General features: G+C 39.2%; 2 protein-coding genes across 2 annotated transcripts; one reads left to right on the top strand and one right to left on the bottom strand.

The window, feature by feature from the left end:
* Positions 1-12282: 12282 nt before the first annotated feature.
* On the bottom strand, positions 12283-13131 carry LOC127452125 (hemoglobin cathodic subunit beta-like). Its single transcript, XM_051717350.1, has 3 exons — positions 12964-13131; positions 12636-12858; positions 12283-12522 (listed from the first exon to the last, which is right to left on the bottom strand). The coding sequence occupies exons 1-3, from the start codon at positions 13053-13055 to the stop codon at positions 12394-12396; spliced, it is 444 nt and encodes a 147-aa protein (XP_051573310.1). The 5' UTR covers positions 13056-13131; the 3' UTR covers positions 12283-12393.
* Positions 13132-14313: 1182 nt separating this feature from the next.
* Positions 14314-15308, top strand: LOC127452128 (hemoglobin subunit alpha-like). The gene is made up of 3 exons (XM_051717353.1): positions 14314-14478; positions 14617-14824; positions 15078-15308. Exons 1-3 carry the CDS (start codon positions 14384-14386, stop codon positions 15204-15206), a joined length of 432 nt encoding a protein of 143 aa, XP_051573313.1. The 5' UTR covers positions 14314-14383; the 3' UTR covers positions 15207-15308.
* Positions 15309-18415: the final 3107 nt, after the last annotated feature.

Below are 18415 nucleotides of genomic sequence, written 5' to 3'. Positions count from 1 at the left end.
TTTGCTAAGAATATTTGGTGCCGGCTAATGTGTCTGGGAATTATCAAGTTTGACGGACAAATTGGAAAAAATACGGTCATCTCATTTCGGTGTTTATTTTGCGCCGTAAACCTGATGGACTATGTATAGCCTAATAATGTGATAAAGGCTAATAATGACACAATAAACGTTTGTTTGTTATAGCTGCTTTTTCAAACAAAACAAAAATGGCCGTCATGGAGTTAGCATCTAATTAAAAAGAAAATAGACATTCAAAAATGGGGGCAATACAAAACAACTAAACTGCAATTTGCCACATATATTTTCGCTTATAAATAAATATTAAAATAACAAATCGTTAAGTTATGTATTATAATTTCTCACCTTGGCTAATTTCCTTGGCTCTTTATTTTTATCCCCATTTTCCTATGATTATTCATAGGACAAAAGCGTTTTGCTGCCAAAGTCAAGTGATTCTGAAGTGAGAAGCTTCTCACTGCAGGAACGCGAAATGGGAATAACGGCTGCTTTTGCCAGTGTGCAGAATACAATTTGCTGCAGTTGTGGAAAAGGACTTGGCAAGCTGTCGGGAAAGTTTAAACCTCCGTGTCAGCAAAGAGCTGTTATCATTGGCATTGCATCACACTGCACACTTGTGGCATCAACTAAAAGAGTTGCTGATGCTTCATGTTAATATATTCACCGGACATTGTGTCCGACAATGTTTGAATTTGTCGGACATTAGGACATTTTAACGGTCAAAAACCAGTAATTACTGGCTAACGGAAGCTTTCGTCTACATACTAGTGTACTATTAACATTGACGTAGATTGCTTGACTATTTAGCCTGAGATGGAGCACCAAGATGGTGGATGCAGAAAAGGAAGTCCCACCTTACAGGTAAATGAGCCAATCACCTTTTAGATAGACATCGCTTGAGCGTTATCTGTGCTAAAGAAGCACAATTTATGTTTCTATTGTTGTCAGATTTTAAAATATGTTCTTTGATTGTTATCTTGACCAAACCGATTTGGAGATTTTGGTCTTTCCCCATTCAAGTAGATAGAAGGGTTCCCAAGATGGCCACCGAGAGGACTGAAACTGACTTTTATATATGCATTTTAAATGTATTCTCTTCCAGGAGTGACTCAGATAATAGAGATTAAGATTAGCTCTCTCTCTCTCTTTACATATATTCACCCCAAGTAAAATTTTGTTATTATTTTGTGCAGAACAATCTATTAGGTTCACAACACCACTGCTTCATCTGATGTGTGTTTGCAATATTTCGTGCTAAGATCAGTCCTTATTGGTAAACAGGTTAAATGTGGTACAATTTAAGCAGGATAGTTTTTGCTATACTGAAGTCTAGACCATTCACTTTTTTAAGATCTTGGACACATTAAAATCTGGTTTCAGAGCGTCACTAGGTACTAAAACTGCTCTGCTGAAATCACAAATGACGTTTGCTCTTTCTTACACCTTGACATGTTATTGCAGCAATCAACATTATCAGTGCCTGTCCTTCCTATACACAAACTACGCAAGCCGTGTAGAGCCTGGGGACCCCATAGTGTCAAAGACGTTTAAAGTAGTCTAGTACTGATTTTTCTTGTCATGCAAACATGACCATAACTGTAAAAATTGTATATAACATGCAAATATTAATGTTTTGTCAGCTATAATGGAGTTTGGGTGGGTGGGGTTGAGTAATTTATTATAATTATTATAATAATTTTATTTTCATTTCGGACACGCGGTAGCTAGCGTGTGCACTTGTTTCTCCTTGTGTACATGCAAACACTTGGCAATAAAACTCATTCTGATTCTGAGCTAGCCTAATGCAACATAACGTAGTAGTAGTCATGGATATGGTTTTGAAATGAAGCTACCCATCCGTCAGGAGCAGAAAAAGGAGAAAAATGCGCTAAGAATGTGAAATGAGAGAGCATGAAGGTATGTACTGTTTATCATATTAAAAATTTGCTGTGGAGGGGGACGTGGTCGTGTGTCTGTCAGTGGGGAGAGAGGAAGCGGTAAGAGCCATCACCTGGTGATTACTGACTCTAAACACCTGTGTCTCATTTCAGTGATGGCGGAGACGGGCTTTAAAAGGCCGGCGGAGCGCCAGACCGAGAGAGAGAGTCCGAGATGCACACACACATACCCAGACCGAAGCTGTATGCTAAAAAGCTGTTTGAATAATATAATTATTGCATTTATGTTGACTGTTATCATTGAAGCTGTGTGTGAAAATTTAAGTTCTTGCTGGAAAGCCTATTTTGAGTTAAGCCTTGGGAATAAAAGAAAACACACGTGGACTGTGATGCCGCCTCCTGCTTCTTTTTTGCCACCCACTCTTAGAACTCCTACACTGGTGCCGATACCCAGGATTTGGGAAGAAGATTGGCTGCCATGGACACCTCACTGCTGGGCGAAGTCATCCGCACCTTGGCTAGCATCCACGAGACTCACCACCAAGCTCTCCTCGCCCAGGAGCGGTGCTTCCAGGAACTCCTTCAAACACAGGCCGAGGCTCGGCAGGCCTTACGGAGCTGGCTAGCTCCAGGCGGGTCCTCTGCTGCGGCCCCAGAAGCAGCGATGAAGCTGCACCTTGTGCTCATGAAGATGGGGCCCCAGGACTATCCGGAGGCATTCGTGAGCCTGTTCAAACAGTTGGCCCCTGCCTCCAACTGGCCACGAACACAATGGGCCCTCCACCTGATGACGTTGCTTACCGGGGAGGCCCAGCTCGCGGCACAGCAACTACCCACTGAGGACCACCTGGACTACTCAAAGCTGAAGTCGGCTGTGCTGCAACGGGTCGGCTGCATGCCGGAACAACATCGCCAGCGGTTCCGCTCCCTCACCCTCAGCAAAGCTGGCCGCCTGTTCATATTTGCCCAGCAGCTCCGTGATGCCTGCCGGAGGTGGGTGCTAGCCGAGGAAGGCCGCAACATGGAGGATGTCATCGATCTGATAGTGCTGGAGCAGTTGACTGCTTGTCTGCCCTGAGGAAATGCAGAATGGGTCCAGTGCCATCGCCCCATGTCGATGGATGACGCCATCCAGCTGGTCGAAGCCCACATGGCGGCCTATCTGGAAGCCGGCGAGCAGGAGTCCACATCTCTCTCTCTCTCTCTCACTCTCTCCCTCTTGCTGCCCCTCCTCCTCTTGTCCCTCCCTCTCGCCTGTGAAAGAAATTATAATAGTTAGGTATATTAGAAAATTATTATTTACAAAAGATCTCAGCACTCCACTCTCATATAGGTCACCGAGTGTACATAACCCCCCTCACAATCCACTCTGACCAACAGAAAGGGGATTTATTAATACATAATTAGGGTTCAGCCATATGCTTGAGGCAACATTTAAATAAATGTCTGAATTAAACACTCTGGACTAGGGATGCACCGATCCGATACCTCCATTTAAAAACGTCAGTATCGGTCCAACAAGCCCAATCCAAATCTGATACTGTGTGTTAGTCATGTTCGTTACTGTCAAGCTCCAAAAATGACATAAAAGAACCATTAAAACACAATTAAAGTAGTTCATATGACTCGTGCATTTTATTCAAAGCCACTTGAAGATGTGCAATAGCTCTGTGAATCACAAAAGGCTGTGTTTAATAAGTAAATATATAAAATGCAAGCGCAGCTCCAGCACGTTATTGAATGGTGCTGCTGTTTACGCACACATGCATGCCTATTTTTAGCCTTCACGTGGTGCGCAATATTTGAGCACTACTCACGAACAACATCTCAGATATAGATGCTCAGTAGTTCGGTTCACCCCCAGTTCCATTTAGAATGGAACTGGGGGTGCTTTTTTACAAGAATTTGAATAAGAAGCGAATTAAACTACTGTGAACTTCACTACAAACAGACACAGGACTTCCTGGAGAGTTCAGAATGTCAAAATAAAAGCGTGAGGGTTTAAAAGTTAAAGGTGTCACAGAGAGACTCACAGAGGCAGAGATATGAACTCAGTAGCAGGGTTTATTGAACAGATGATTGAAACAGTGATGTGAACATTGTGAGTAATTCCAATTGAGCAGAGTGGCAAACAGCAGGTGAGTAATATCCAGACAGGGTATAGACACGATGAACAGATAACTCACAACAGTCTTACGATACTTGCAGGCAATAATGAAGACACAGGTATGTTTAACATAGTAGACCGGTCTAGTCTCTCAGAGATACTATCGATGAGAACAGACAAAGTGTGTGTGTGAAAGCGGGGTATATATGCAGTACTTGATAGCCACTAATGATATGCAGGTGCATGTAATCAGAACTCAGGGGAGAGTGAGCGCTGTGGCAGTGAGGAAGAAAGAGAGAGAGAGAGAGACTGGTGGATCTGTGACAAAAGGTGCACGACTGAGATATATTAATATATATTACTATTATAATATATTATTATTATTATCATCATTTGTTTACAAATTATAATAATATTTAAGTTGAATGGTTTTCAAAAAATAACTGTGTGAATGAAAAGTGAGCTGATTTCTTACAACTAATTTGAACAAAAAAGAGATCTGAATCCTTTAAAGTCCAGACACATGTTGGAAAAAAAAAAAAAAAGAAAGAAAACGGCTTCTTTTCTATGATGACATACTGGAATTACTGTTAATTTTGATACTACATTATCCAGTATACTAGTTAACAATAAAGTTTTTCTTAATAAGCTATACATTTATATTGAAATAATGTGTAGTTAGAGGTTTGTGTTTCTTTACATATTAAAGAGTACACCCAATTAGTTCCACACAATAATGAAAAGATATTCTAAGCTGATTATGCAAAAAAACAACACTGGTATCGGATCGGGATCAGTATCGGCTGATACTGAGATTTCCGATATCGGAATCGGATCGGAAGAGAATAAGTGGTATCGGTGCATCCCTACTTTGAACACTTTTGTCCAAACCGCGTGCAAATGCAAGATAATGGGTGTGACTTAACTTCTCCGGTTAGTTTGATAGAAAGGCTTTGCAATGGCGAATAAGGGCAAGGACTCCCTGTTCAATACAAAACCAGGGAGGGGATCTCTCAGGTGGAAGCGACCAATGAGCCAAATGTCTGAGACCGAATGCATAATAATAAAACAAAATCTTGGGTAGGCCTAGCCCACCTTTGTCAATCGGCTTATGCAACTTGTTGTAATGTAATCTGGGATGTTTACCATTCCAAATGAAGGACTTCACTATGCTATCAAATTGCTTGAAATAAGAGAGGGGGACATCTACAGGGAGAGACTGTAGCATCACTCGAAAACCTTTTTATTAAAGGGTCAAAATTAACTCAGATACTTAATGCCTTGTTTGAGCCACTGGAAGGCGCCTGGTTGAAAAGCCGTTACTGGGCAGTATGTTGTCAAAGCCAAAGCTTCGGATTTAGACCAACTGACTCTGTAATCTGAGAATTTAGAGAAGGAATTAATAATCCTGTGGAGGCAAGGCATAGATCTAATGGGGTCAGAGACGAATAATAAAATATCATCTGCGTAAAGCAAAAGCTTATGCGCCACACCTCGCACAATCACCCCTGGAAAATCATCCTCCTTTCTTATCGCGACTGCTAATGGTTCAAGGGCAAGACAGAACAATAGTGGGGAAAGAGGGCAACCCTGCCGGTTGCCCCATCCAGAGTCAAATAGTATGAAATTAATCCATTTGTTTGTACCGCTGCTACCGGGTGTCTATAAAGTAACTTAATCCATTCAATAAAAGGATTTCCGAACCTGTATATTTCCAAAACCTTAAAAAGATAATCCCATTCTACCATATCAAATGCCTTTTCGGCATCAAGTGAGATCAGGCAGCGACCAGAGTCTGATCATTTGCCACTGACCACATGATACTGATGAAACGCCTAATGTTATCAGAAGAGCTGTGGCCCCGAATGAACCCCACCTGATCTGACAATATTTTAATGTCTAGCTGGATCAGGGAAATTGGACGGTAACTCTTACAATCGCTTGGATCTTTGTCCTTTTTAAGAATCAGACTGATCCGGGCTTGTGTCATGGTTAGTGGAAGCTTTCCATTCTTTAATGATTCCGTATAAACTTCAAACAAAAGTGGAGCCAGTTCTTTAACATAAGATCTAAAAAATTCAGCGGCAAAGCCATCTGGCCCCGGAGCCTTGACTGTAGGTAAGGCCTTAATTACCTCGTCAAGCTGCTCCAAGGTTATCTCTGAATCAAGAGAATTTTTTTGCTCAGTCGTCAGTTTAGGGAGTTCTAATGGTTCCACAAAGTTTCTAATATCCTCATCAGTAGATGAAGACATGGAATTATAAAGATCAAGATAGAATTCTTTAAAAGCATTATTTATTTGGACATGTTTATTAAATGTTAACATGATCAATGTACAATGTGCCTTCCTGTTTAAAATCATTATTAATATCAATGGCTGAGGTAAATATTTCACCACTAGCAGATTTCACAGAGGGAATGGCAGAAAAAAATCTCTCTGGTTTATATATCTAGCCAACAGCTTACCTGCTTTATCCCCCAACTCAAAGTATGACTGTCTTGCCCTGAACAGCCAAAACTCCACCTTCCGTGACAAAATATTATTATACACTATATTGCCAAAAGTATTCGCTCATCTGCCTTTAGACACATATGAACTTAAGTGACATCCCATTCTTAATCCATACGGTTTAATATGACGTCGGCCCACCCTTTGCAGCTATAACAGCTTCAACTCTTCTGGGAAGGCTTTCCACAAGGTTTAGGAGTGTGTTTATGGGAATTTTTGACCATTCTTCCAGAAGCGTATTTGTGAGGTCAGACACTGATATTGGACAAGAAGGCCTGGCTCACAGTCTTCGCTCTAATTCATCCCAAAGGTGCTCTATCGGGTTGAGGTCAGGACTCTGTGCAGGCCAGTCAAGTTCTTCCACACCAGACTCGCTCATCCATGTCTTTATGGACCTTGCTTTGTGCACTGGTGCGCAGTCATGTTGGAACAGGAAGGGGCCATCCCCAAACTGTTCCCACAAAGTTGGGAGCATGGAATTGTCCAAAATCTCTTGGTATGCTGAAGCATTCAGAGTTCCTTTCACTGGAACTAAGGGGCCAAGCCCAGCTCCTGAAAAACAACCCCACACCATAATCCCCCCTCCACCAAACTTCACAGTTGGCACAATGCAGTCAGACAAGTACCGTTCTCCTGGCAACCGCCAAACCCAGACTCGTCCATCAGATTGCCAGATGGAGAAGCCTGATTCGTCACTCCAGAGAATGCGTCTCCACTGCTCTAGAGTCCAGTGGTGGCGTGCTTTACACCACTGCATCCGATGCTTTGCATTGCACTTGGTGATGTATGGCTTGGATGCAGCTGCTCGGCCATGGAAACCCATTCCATGAAGCTCTCTACGCACTGTTCTTGAGCTAATCTGAAGGCCACATGAACTTTGGAGGTCTGTAGCGATTGACTCTGCAGAAAGTTGGCTACCTCTGCGCACTATGCACCTCAGCATCCGCTGACCCCGCTCTGTCATTTTACGTGGCCTACCACTTCGTAGCTGAGTTGCTGTCATTCCCAATTGCTTCCACTTTGTTATAATACCACTGACAGTTGACTGTGGAATATTTAGTAGCGAGGAAATTTCATGACTGGACTTGTTGCACAGGTGGCATCCTATCACAGTACCACGCTGGAATTCACTGAGCTCCTGAGAGCTCCCATTCTTTCACAAATGTTTGTAGAAGCAGTCTGCATGCCTAGGTGCTTCATTTTATACACCTGTGGCCATGGAAGTGATTGGAACACCTGAATTCAATTATTTGGATGGGTGAGCGAATACTTTTGGCAATATAGTGTATCTGTATTTCAATTGGGTCAATCCTCTGAGGCCATCAGACGACATTCGGCACTTCAGCTCTGCCTCAGCATTTTTAATATTCACTTCCAACTCCCCGAGTTCTCATGCTTTGGATTTCTTGATGAATGAGGCATACTGTATGATCCGACCCCTAAGAACAGCCTTAAGTGCCTCTCAAGCCACGCCCACAGAGGATACTGAGGACCAGCTTCTCTCTGTATAAACATTGATTTCAGACTTTAACATTTGTTGGAATTCAGGATTTTGCAAAAGGGATACATTAAAGTGCCAACTATATGATTTCTTTTTCTCCGTATGTGGCAACAACTCTAAACTCACCAGGGTGTGATCTGAGACTAAGATGTTTCCAATTGAGCGATCAACAACAGTTGAAATGAGGGACTTAGATATAAAAAAAATAATCTATTCTAGAATAAATCTAATGGACTGATTAAAAAAACGTATAGTCCCAACCAGATGGGTTCAAAAGTCTCCAAATATCTGTAAGACCAAGATTTTTACACATCCTGTGAAGTATCACTGTTGCTCTAGGGGGCTTACACACTTATGCTTCACTATGATCAAGGACTGAGTCCATCAAAAGATTAAAGTCTCCTTCCAATATTATATCATGAGGGGTGCCAGCAGCTTGCAACATCCCTTCAAGATCTATAAAAAAGCCCTGATCATCAGCGTTAGGTGTGTAAATATTAGCCAAAATAAGACTTTGCCCCTGAATTTCTGCTAAAACAATAATGACCCTTCCTAATTTATCATTAATCTGTTTGAGACATTTGAATTGTAGATGTTTATTTATCAGTGTAATGACTACCCTGCTCTTACTTGAGCCAGCAATAAAGAAAACATGCCCACCCCATATCCTCCCAAATTTTTCAGCTTCCTTCGGGGAAAGATGCGTTTCTTGAAGAAATACTATAACATATTTCTTTTGTTTAAGAAAAGAAATAACCTTCCTTCTTTTTATGGGGTTCCCCAACACATTCACATTCCACGTGGAGAGAGACAATCCACTCATATTAACATTTTGACATATTAGAAAAAATAGATTGTGTGTCAAAAACAAAATTATAAAGACCACATTCCAACATTAGTGCAACAGTCAAACCCCAAACATCCCCCCGAACCAAACAAACAGAAAAAAGAAAAACATGCGCATGAACCCAGCGCACGACAGAGCCAACCGGCGTCCATCCCTCTAAACACGAGAGCCCCCACAACAACTTTGCCATTGGATTGCTCAAGTCTGGTGCTTCTATACAAATTCTGTGAGACAGAATTACATAACAGAAGAAAATCTATAAAACAAACTCCAGCCAATAGGCAGAATAAACACAAAGAACATGTAGATTCATCTACATACTGTCTCGAAAGTGTGTACCTCCCCAAAACAAACTCCAGCCTCTAGCGGAACCAGTACACACCCAAAGAAAAAAAAACATTCAGTTTCCTCGGACAGTCAAACGAATGTTCAGTGAGCCAGCTGTTTCATGAGTGCAGTAGATGACCTGATCATTCCAATGTCCTGCAAAAAATATTCCACAAAACAAACTCCATCCAACAGGAGGCATAAGTACAAGGAACATGCAGATTCATTCACAACTGTCCCAAAGGAGTGTTATTCCACAAAACAAACTCCAGCCGCTAGGCAGAAACAGCACAAAAAAAAAACAAAAAAGGCGCTCAGTTTCCTCGGATGGTCAAGTGAATGTTCAGTGAGTCAGGACCACTAGGCTGCAAAGCGAGCGCCACACAATGACTTACTCATTCCATTGACTTTATGAAGGACAATGCATGTTGAGGACAAGTAAATACTTTGCGGTCATCCTTAGCATCTATTCTCAATCTGGCCGGGAACATTCAGTGTAAAAGCGACCCTCCGTCTATGCAATAGTTTCTTGAAGGAGTGTTATTCCACAAAACAAGCTCCAGCCACTAGGCGGAACAACACAAAAAGAAACAAAAAAGGCACCCTGATTCCTCGGACGGTCAAGTGAATGTTCAGTGAGTCAGGACCACTAGGCTGCAAAGCGAGCGCCACACAATGACTTACTCATTCCATTGACTTTATGAAGAATAATGCTTGCTGTGGGCATTTAAATATTTTGCAGCCATCCTTAGTATCTATTCTCAATTTGGCCAGGAACATCAGTGCAAAAGAGACCTTCCATTGACGTAAGAGATTCTTGCATTCCCTGAATCATTCATGTTTCTCTTGTCAAATTTGCAAAGTCTGGGAACAAGAAAATGTTGTGGTTCTACCAAGAAAGCCTTCCTTTTCGCCTCACATAACACAAGATCTTTATCGGATGATCTCAGAAATTTGGCCAGAATTGATTGGGGGCCTGTCTCCCTCCACGGATCTCCGAGCTGGAACCCTGTGAGCTCGCTCGATTTTCAGCTCATGGCCTGTTATGTCGAGCAGACTCGAGAAGAACTCATCTAGGAATTTCACCATATCTCGGCCTTCTTCATTCTCAGGAATTCCAACAATTTGGACGTTGTTTCGCCGATTACGATTCTCATGGTCTTCCAACTTTTCGCAGATGCGCTGCAAATCTGCCTGGTTTTAGCGGGTTAGCAGCTAATTCCCTCTCCGATGACTCCAGATAATCGATCCATTTCTCGTAATTCTTGTAACCAACTCAGAGAATTTAGTCTCCATAGCAGTGATCGATCAACGTTTTACAGCAAGATCCTCCAAGTCCGCAGTGACCTTCAAAAGCACTGCCGACATGCTCGACAGTTGACGCTGAATCTCTTCTGCCGCACAACTTGAGCAAATCCAGTATCCTGTGGAGTGCTCATTTATTTACCTCTAAAGCATGTATTCTAACAGTTTCTTCTCAACAGTTCCCTGTAACTTTGACTAATGATAAAAGGCAAATATCAATAAAACTTCTACTATATACCATCTGCAAATATGCAGATATCTCATTTAAACAGATGTAATTCACTAACCTCACGAAAATCCAGCGTTTTCTTCCCTTCTAGCACTCATCTAATATCTTCCTCTGAAGTGCGTATTCTCTCAGCCAGAATCAAAAACATCAGGATCAGGATCAAAAGTTCCTCTGATTCACAAATCATGACGGTCAGTGGTCACAATCCAAGCAGGCGATCCAGGCTGTTTAACTGTCAGGAGATTGCTGCTTGCGCTGGATCCGCATGAGCGTGTGAGTGCACCAAAGTCTTTCTAGCAAGTCAGTCACTGTCAGACATGTTTGGAACGCTCTCGGGAGGCTATTTCCAGTCATGCAAGAGCAGCTCCTATCTACTTGAATGGAACAAGACCAAAATCTCCAAAACGGATGGTCAAGATTACGATCAAGGAACATATTTCAAATCAGCAGTAAAATCTGACAACACTGGTATCATAAATGGTGCTTCTTTACCTCAGATTATGCTAAAAACCAAATTTTCTTAGCTTTTATAGCTAATGCGCATGCGCGTTCTCGAGTTGATTGGCAGGTGATGTCTGTATCTAAAAGGTGATTGGCTCTTTTACCTGTAAGGCTGGCATTCCTATCTACATCCATTGACTGTTGGCTGCAGTTGGGCATTCTGATTTTCCCCATTAATTTTAATAGAAGAGGCCCATCTCTGCTAAGTAGTCTCTGGTGCAACTTCAAGGTAAAAGTGCGTCACATGTGCTATAAGTAAATGTCTTATTCACTATGCACTGAATGTACAATTGGTTTGATCAGTATTTTTTTTGAATAAATGCGATTGCTAATGTGGACATGTCATCTATGGTTGCTGGACTACTGTGTGTACTGTTATTTCCTTCTTCCTAATATATTAAACATTTCTTCATGTGCAAATAAATTACTAAAATGTGATGATTAAACAGAAATCAGAAGAAATTGCAATCTACCATTTAAAATAAATTATTATTATTCTTTTTTACAGTTAAAGTTTTGTGTGAAATTGAGTAAATATAGTGCTAAATAAGAGTTTTATTAGTATTATTATCATTTTTATTTATTTTTTTAGCAATTTTATGTTTATGTTATTTACGATATTAAATTGTGTTATATATCGGCATTTTATCGGCCTATCCGCCACCCTGCTCTCTGGATATTGGCATCGGCCATTAAAACACCCATATGGGTCGACCACTAGAGTAAATGATGAGAGCGTTTTCATTTTTGGGTGAACTATTCCTTTAACTGTGCGCCAACCAACCCCACATCTACAAGATGCACAATACAACTTTAATCATTAATTAACAAAGTTAATACATATTTGTTAACATGGAATGCATTTTAGTTCAGGTCTCTTGACATTTTGTTCCGCCAGAGATATTCAACATATAATGAATGGAAAGGTGTGCCAACCAACAATCGTCTTCCCTAGTTTGGATCAACTAGTGTTATTTGAAATATGCTTTATGAATAAACATGACTTGATTCACTTCATGAAATAAGAGATACAAAATCCATACAATGATTGATTACTTTATTTATATCTTTTTTCAACTCTGTGATGCATTGAACCATCATTGAATGTAGAGAATCAGTGTGTGGTTCCTTCCATGACCGTGACCAGGACTTCAGAAGTAACGGCTGGAGAGCGCAGACACAACGACAGACAGGAATTTCTGCCAGGTGGCCTGAACATCAGGGCTGAAAGCGGATCCGAATTTGGTCGCAATGACAATGGTCAGGCAATCGGCCAACAGCTGTGTGAGTCAAGATTACGTGCATTTGTTAGGAAGCAAAAGTCTATATATTAGATATGTGCTCTATATCATGATTATAAGGTCATATTTGGAATAAAATAAGTATCATATACCCTGAAGTTGTCGGGATCGACGTTGAGTTTCTCGCAGTGCAGCAAGCTTAGTTTGGAGTATGTGCCTTTGATGTTATCTAGGTTCTTCACGCCTTTGTCCAACGCACCTAGCACAGTTTTGCCATGTTCAGACACCTTGGGATTGCCCAGGATTGCCGCTGCGTTGAACAGGTTTCCAAAGGTCCCGAAATACCTCTGAGTCCAGGGATATACGATCAGCATCCTGTTACATGCAACAAATGGAATGATGGAAATATACAAGTCCCAAAGTTCTTTCAAAATACATGATTGAATTATGTAAATCATCTTTGACATGACATCACATTACCTTGCCAGAGCCTGGGGTCCGATTTCACCGATGTTGATTTGACCCCAGACACTCGCAATAGTCCTACGCTCGGAATCTGACCACTCCACCATCTTGATTAGCTTTTAGTCGTTATATCAACAAGTGTGAATGTTGCACATACTGTTGATGGAGGCGGTGTGGGGAGTTTTATTTATACTTGCACTCTCCGCCCTGCATCAGACTGAGACTGATAGGCTACACCTACAGTGGATCGTACTTGGATCCGACCCTAGTAAATGTTACATTTTGATTAGAAATTGTGAAGGAAGATGTGTCAGGAATACATCAAAAAGACATTCATCTAAACTCTAACTCTAGTACAAATTCCAAACTTGTTTAAAACGTCATAACTGTTGTTACATTGCACTCAATCAAAAGCAAAGCTGTTTAATATTCCAAATCACGTCTTTGGTTGCTTAAAACACGTTCCACCGAACGGAATAGAGAAAAAATATGCAATAATTTGACTCGCCAGTTTTCAAATAAATGGTGGACAAATGAATCAGAGATATCAATATAAGTGAAGAGCTCAGCTGTATCAATTTTCACATTAAATTAACGTAGAATTAACTTCCTAACTAAAAATAAACAAGGTTTTTAAAGTTGATTAAGTGCCAGTTTTATTTATTATCTGGGCATTCAGACCAGCTCCTCCCATTTCAAAGTGTCTTAAATTGGTACATTTTGATAACAGTGAATATCATGTTCCTTTTAATGTGGTCCACCCAAAGGTGGACTTTGCTGTCCTCAAATGACCTGGAGCATCTCTTATGCAAGGACACTCATCCAGAAAACAAATACACAGAATAATCTGAGTGAAAATTTTGAATAAAACATGTATATATAATTTAGGAAATAGAGTGCATGTTTCAATCCAATTTTTCACTCAAATTAATCTATGTATTTGGTTTCTGAATGAGTGTCCTTGCATAAGAGATGCTCTGGGTCATTTGAGGACAGCAACACACACACACACACACACACACACACAGACACACAGACACACAGACACACACACACATATATATATATATATATATATATATATATATATTAATATTACCTTAATATATATTTGCATATATGTATTTGCATTCTGGTGAGCGGATTATATATTACATCATTGTTTTAGATAGATGTATTCAAACATGCATCATGGATTCATGTACTTTACTATTTTGTTTTGACTAAATATATAAGCATTCACTGTTTTTCATATATTTTGTTGCTATGTGAATGATGAAATGATAGACAATATTCATCTGTAAGTGTTGGCTGAAGTTTTTGAGGTGGAGCTGCTGCAGCGTTGGGTGTGGTGGCTCTGGAGGTTATAAAAACACCCCCTTATCCTACAACCCAAAAGCTCTTAATAAATACAGTACGTGGAAAAGATCGAACAATGAGTTTGACAGCTAATGATAAATCCTTGGTCAGTGCCTTCTGGGGTAAAATCTCTAGTAAAGCCGACGCCATAGGCCAGGAAGCTCTAGGGAGGTAAGAGCACTACTTTTAAATTGAGTTTTGTCTTCAAAATCAACAAATCAACATAGAAAGATATTATTATTTATTTATTTCTTTCTTTTTGTCAATGTTATGTAGGATATCATGAACTGATTCTTTTCCTTTCTGCAGAATGCTTGTTGTCTACCCTCAGACCAAAACATATTTTGCTCATTGGCCTGACCTCTCTCCTGGCTCTGCCCCAGTGATGAAGCATGGTAAAACTGTGATGGCAGCCATTACTGATGCTGTGGGTAAAATGGATGATCTTGTTGGTGGACTGAGCTCCCTGAGTGAACTGCATGCCACTAAGCTCCGCATAGATCCTGGAAACTTCAAGGTGAGAGGTCCAGTGCCAAGGACCTTTGCTAATGTGTTTTAGTGCAGTTTTTTAAATCATTCTCTGGATTGAATTTTCGTGTCCCATTAATCTCTGACACACCGAAATCTGGTAATGGAGCACTATGCTGATAAGTTGATGAGGTGATGGAGACATCCAAATGAGAAATACTGGAGGTTATTTATTCATAATGTATTGATTGGTAATTCACTACATAATTTTTTGGTTTTATTTTATTTTTGTTTTTTTTTAGATTTTGTCCCATAACATCCTCGTGACTCTTGCAATTCATTTCCCGACTGATTTCACCGCAGAAGTGCATGTGGCTGTGGACAAGTTCCTCGCGGCTCTGTCTGCTGCTCTTGCTGATAAATACAGATAAGCACATCATTCAGCAGCTTTGCGTGTATCTGCAATCGGAGTCACTTAAAAGCATAAAGATAAAATGTCAAATGCAATTAATAAAATATGTAACAACCAAAAACGTCTCTTCTCATTGTGTACTCAAACGAATGAAGATAAAAAGAAACTTGCTGCCAAAATGATATCCTTGTCTTTTGTGAATATTCAGTGTAGCTGTGTACGAAGCACCACCCACACAGAGAGGTCACTACCAAACCAGTCAACGTTGTGAATTCGCCTGTCAAATCTCACCAAACTTGAACTTCACGTGAAATGTGCGAGGGGAAATTCTATGACACCGGAAGTTCGTTGCGCAAAATTAAAAAAAATTTCATTTGTATTTTTTTAAATTTTTTTTTAAAATGCTTTATTGTAACAGTTCACATAACAGAAGAATTGAAAGGGAAAAAAGATAAACAAGCAAATAAACAGAAAAACATTCATAACTATATACAAAGGGGTATTAGAACATTCCAAAGCCATAGATGCAGGGGTGTCTAATATGGGTAAAAGTTCAAGACTCTACAACAGTCCAGAGTCTCTGTTGCCTTGGTGTTCCTTACACCCTCCAAAGTTTCAAGGTACTGATAGAGCTCAAACTTAAATTGTCCAAAATGTGGGATTTTCTTGGACCATATACATTTATGGATATAATATTTACCTAAAATAATAAATAGGATAATAACATAACATATTTTCTTTTTTAAGGGTTTATCATAAAAAATAAAAATAAAAATTAAAAAAAAAATCTTTAACTTCCAAAATAATCTCAATCCCAGTGATCTCCTTAAAAAATCCTCAAAGTTACACCAAAACAATTTATTACAAATACAATCAATGAAAAAATGCACAATAATCTCAATGCTGAAGTTGCAAAACACACGTCAAGTCAATTTCTTTATTAAATCTCCTTATGACATGATTTACATGGTAAATGCAATGAATAATTTTATACGAAACATCCCTTATTTTATTGGTGACACAATATCTCCTAAAGACCATGAAAACGTCCTCCCGCTTAATATCTTGAAAACGTGAATTCCAAAAGCTTTTTGCTGGGGGTATCTTAACTGGCTGGCAAATCTGTCTAAGGAAACTATTGTTGCATTTATTATCAATAATACTCAAAGCATTTAATTTTAAATTAAAATCAACAGTAGGATTCGAATCTACAACTTCAGCAAAACGCAACAACTGAAGGAGTCCAGATGGAATAGCATCAAAGACATTTGCTTATTCCTTAGCAGATACTGGAAGTTTATATTTGTTTAAAAATTCAGTGTATGAAAGTAGATAACCATTGGGGTGGAACAACTGTGTCACCAATAAGATGCTATTTTTAAACCAATATTCAAAGAAAAGTGTTTTATTTTTATATTTGACATCCTTATTATTCCAAATCAAACATCTACGAGGACAGAAATTGTTTATATGCCATCAGCCATGATAACAGTGCTTGCCTATGAAAGTTAGACAGTTTAATGGGAATTTTGCTAATATCAAAGTTACAGTTGAGGAGGAATTCAATACACCAACTTTGCTAAAAATCAAATTTAGGATATAGTACCACAATTTATTATTTGGTTTAATGCAATTCTGAAAACATTTAATCTTAAAATTTTTATTAGATGTTACAAAGTCAATAACATTTAAACCACCTTGATGAAAAGGATTACATAATACACCTCTGTTTAGGTAATGTGGCTTATTCTTCCAAATAAAGTTATACATATTCTTATTAACCTGTTTAATGATTGACTGTGGAATATCCAAGACCATTGCTGCATAAACTAATCCTGACAATCCTTCAGCCTTTGACAGCAATATTCTAACACTCAAAGACAAGTCTCTAATTAACCAACAATTAAATGTAATTTGTACTTGATCAATTAGCGGAAGATAGTTCAAATAATTTCTCTCCATTTGATTTTTACATATTTGAATCCCCATGTATGAAACTTGATCTTTAATTGGAATGCCGTATAATTCTGTCAAACCCTCAGGTATTTCTTTCAAAGCAAACAGTACACACTCATTAATATTTATATTTAAACCTGATATTAAAGAGAAACTATTTAAACACTCAAGTGCTGTGGCACTTTCCATATCACTCCTCAAAAATAATGTTGTATCATCAGCAAGTTGAGAAATGTTTCTTTCTTTATCAAATAAACGAATGCCTTGAAATGGACTCTTTGTAATGTGAAGAAATATCACTTGCATAACTAATAAAAATCAGAAAGGAGCTGCTGGGTCTCCTTGTTTTACACCTCTAGAAATATTAAATCTGGAGCTTGTTCCAAAGGGTAGTTTAAAAGAGCCATTGCAATCACTATATAGTGTACGGATATCTTTAACAAAAAAACTACATTTTCTCAGCTTTTATAGCTAATGCTCATGCGCGTTCTCGAGTTGATTGGCAGGTGATGTCTGTATCTAAAAGGTGATTGGCTCTTTTACCTGTAAGGCTGGCATTCCTATCTACATCCATTGACTGTTGGCTGCAGTTGGGCATTCTGATTTTCCCCATTAATTTTAATAGAAGAGGCCCATCTCTGCTAAGTAGTCTCTGGTGCAACTTCAAGGTAAAAGTGCGTCACATGTGCTATAAGTAAATGTCTTATTCACTATGCACTGAATGTACAATTGGTTTGATCAGTATTTTTTTTGAATAAATGCGATTGCTAATGTGGACATGTCATCTATGGTTGCTGGACTACTGTGTGTACTGTTATTTCCTTCTTCCTAATATATTAAACATTTCTTCATGTGCAAATAAATTACTAAAATGTGATGATTAAACAGAAATCAGAAGAAATTGCAATCTACCATTTAAAATAAATTATTATTATTCTTTTTTACAGTTAAAGTTTTGTGTGAAATTGAGTAAATATAGTGCTAAATAAGAGTTTTATTAGTATTATTATCATTTTTATTTATTTTTTTAGCAATTTTATGTTTATGTTATTTACGATATTAAATTGTGTTATATATCGGCATTTTATCGGCCTATCCGCCACCCTGCTCTCTGGATATTGGCATCGGCCATTAAAACACCCATATGGGTCGACCACTAGAGTAAATGATGAGAGCGTTTTCATTTTTGGGTGAACTATTCCTTTAACTGTGCGCCAACCAACCCCACATCTACAAGATGCACAATACAACTTTAATCATTAATTAACAAAG

Source organism: Myxocyprinus asiaticus, chromosome 14 (genome assembly GCF_019703515.2).
Source record: "Myxocyprinus asiaticus isolate MX2 ecotype Aquarium Trade chromosome 14, UBuf_Myxa_2, whole genome shotgun sequence".
NCBI classification, from domain to species: Eukaryota; Metazoa; Chordata; class Actinopteri; order Cypriniformes; family Catostomidae; genus Myxocyprinus; species Myxocyprinus asiaticus.
Note: the sequence above shows the minus strand (reverse complement) of the source record. Positions and strands in the feature narration are given on the sequence as shown.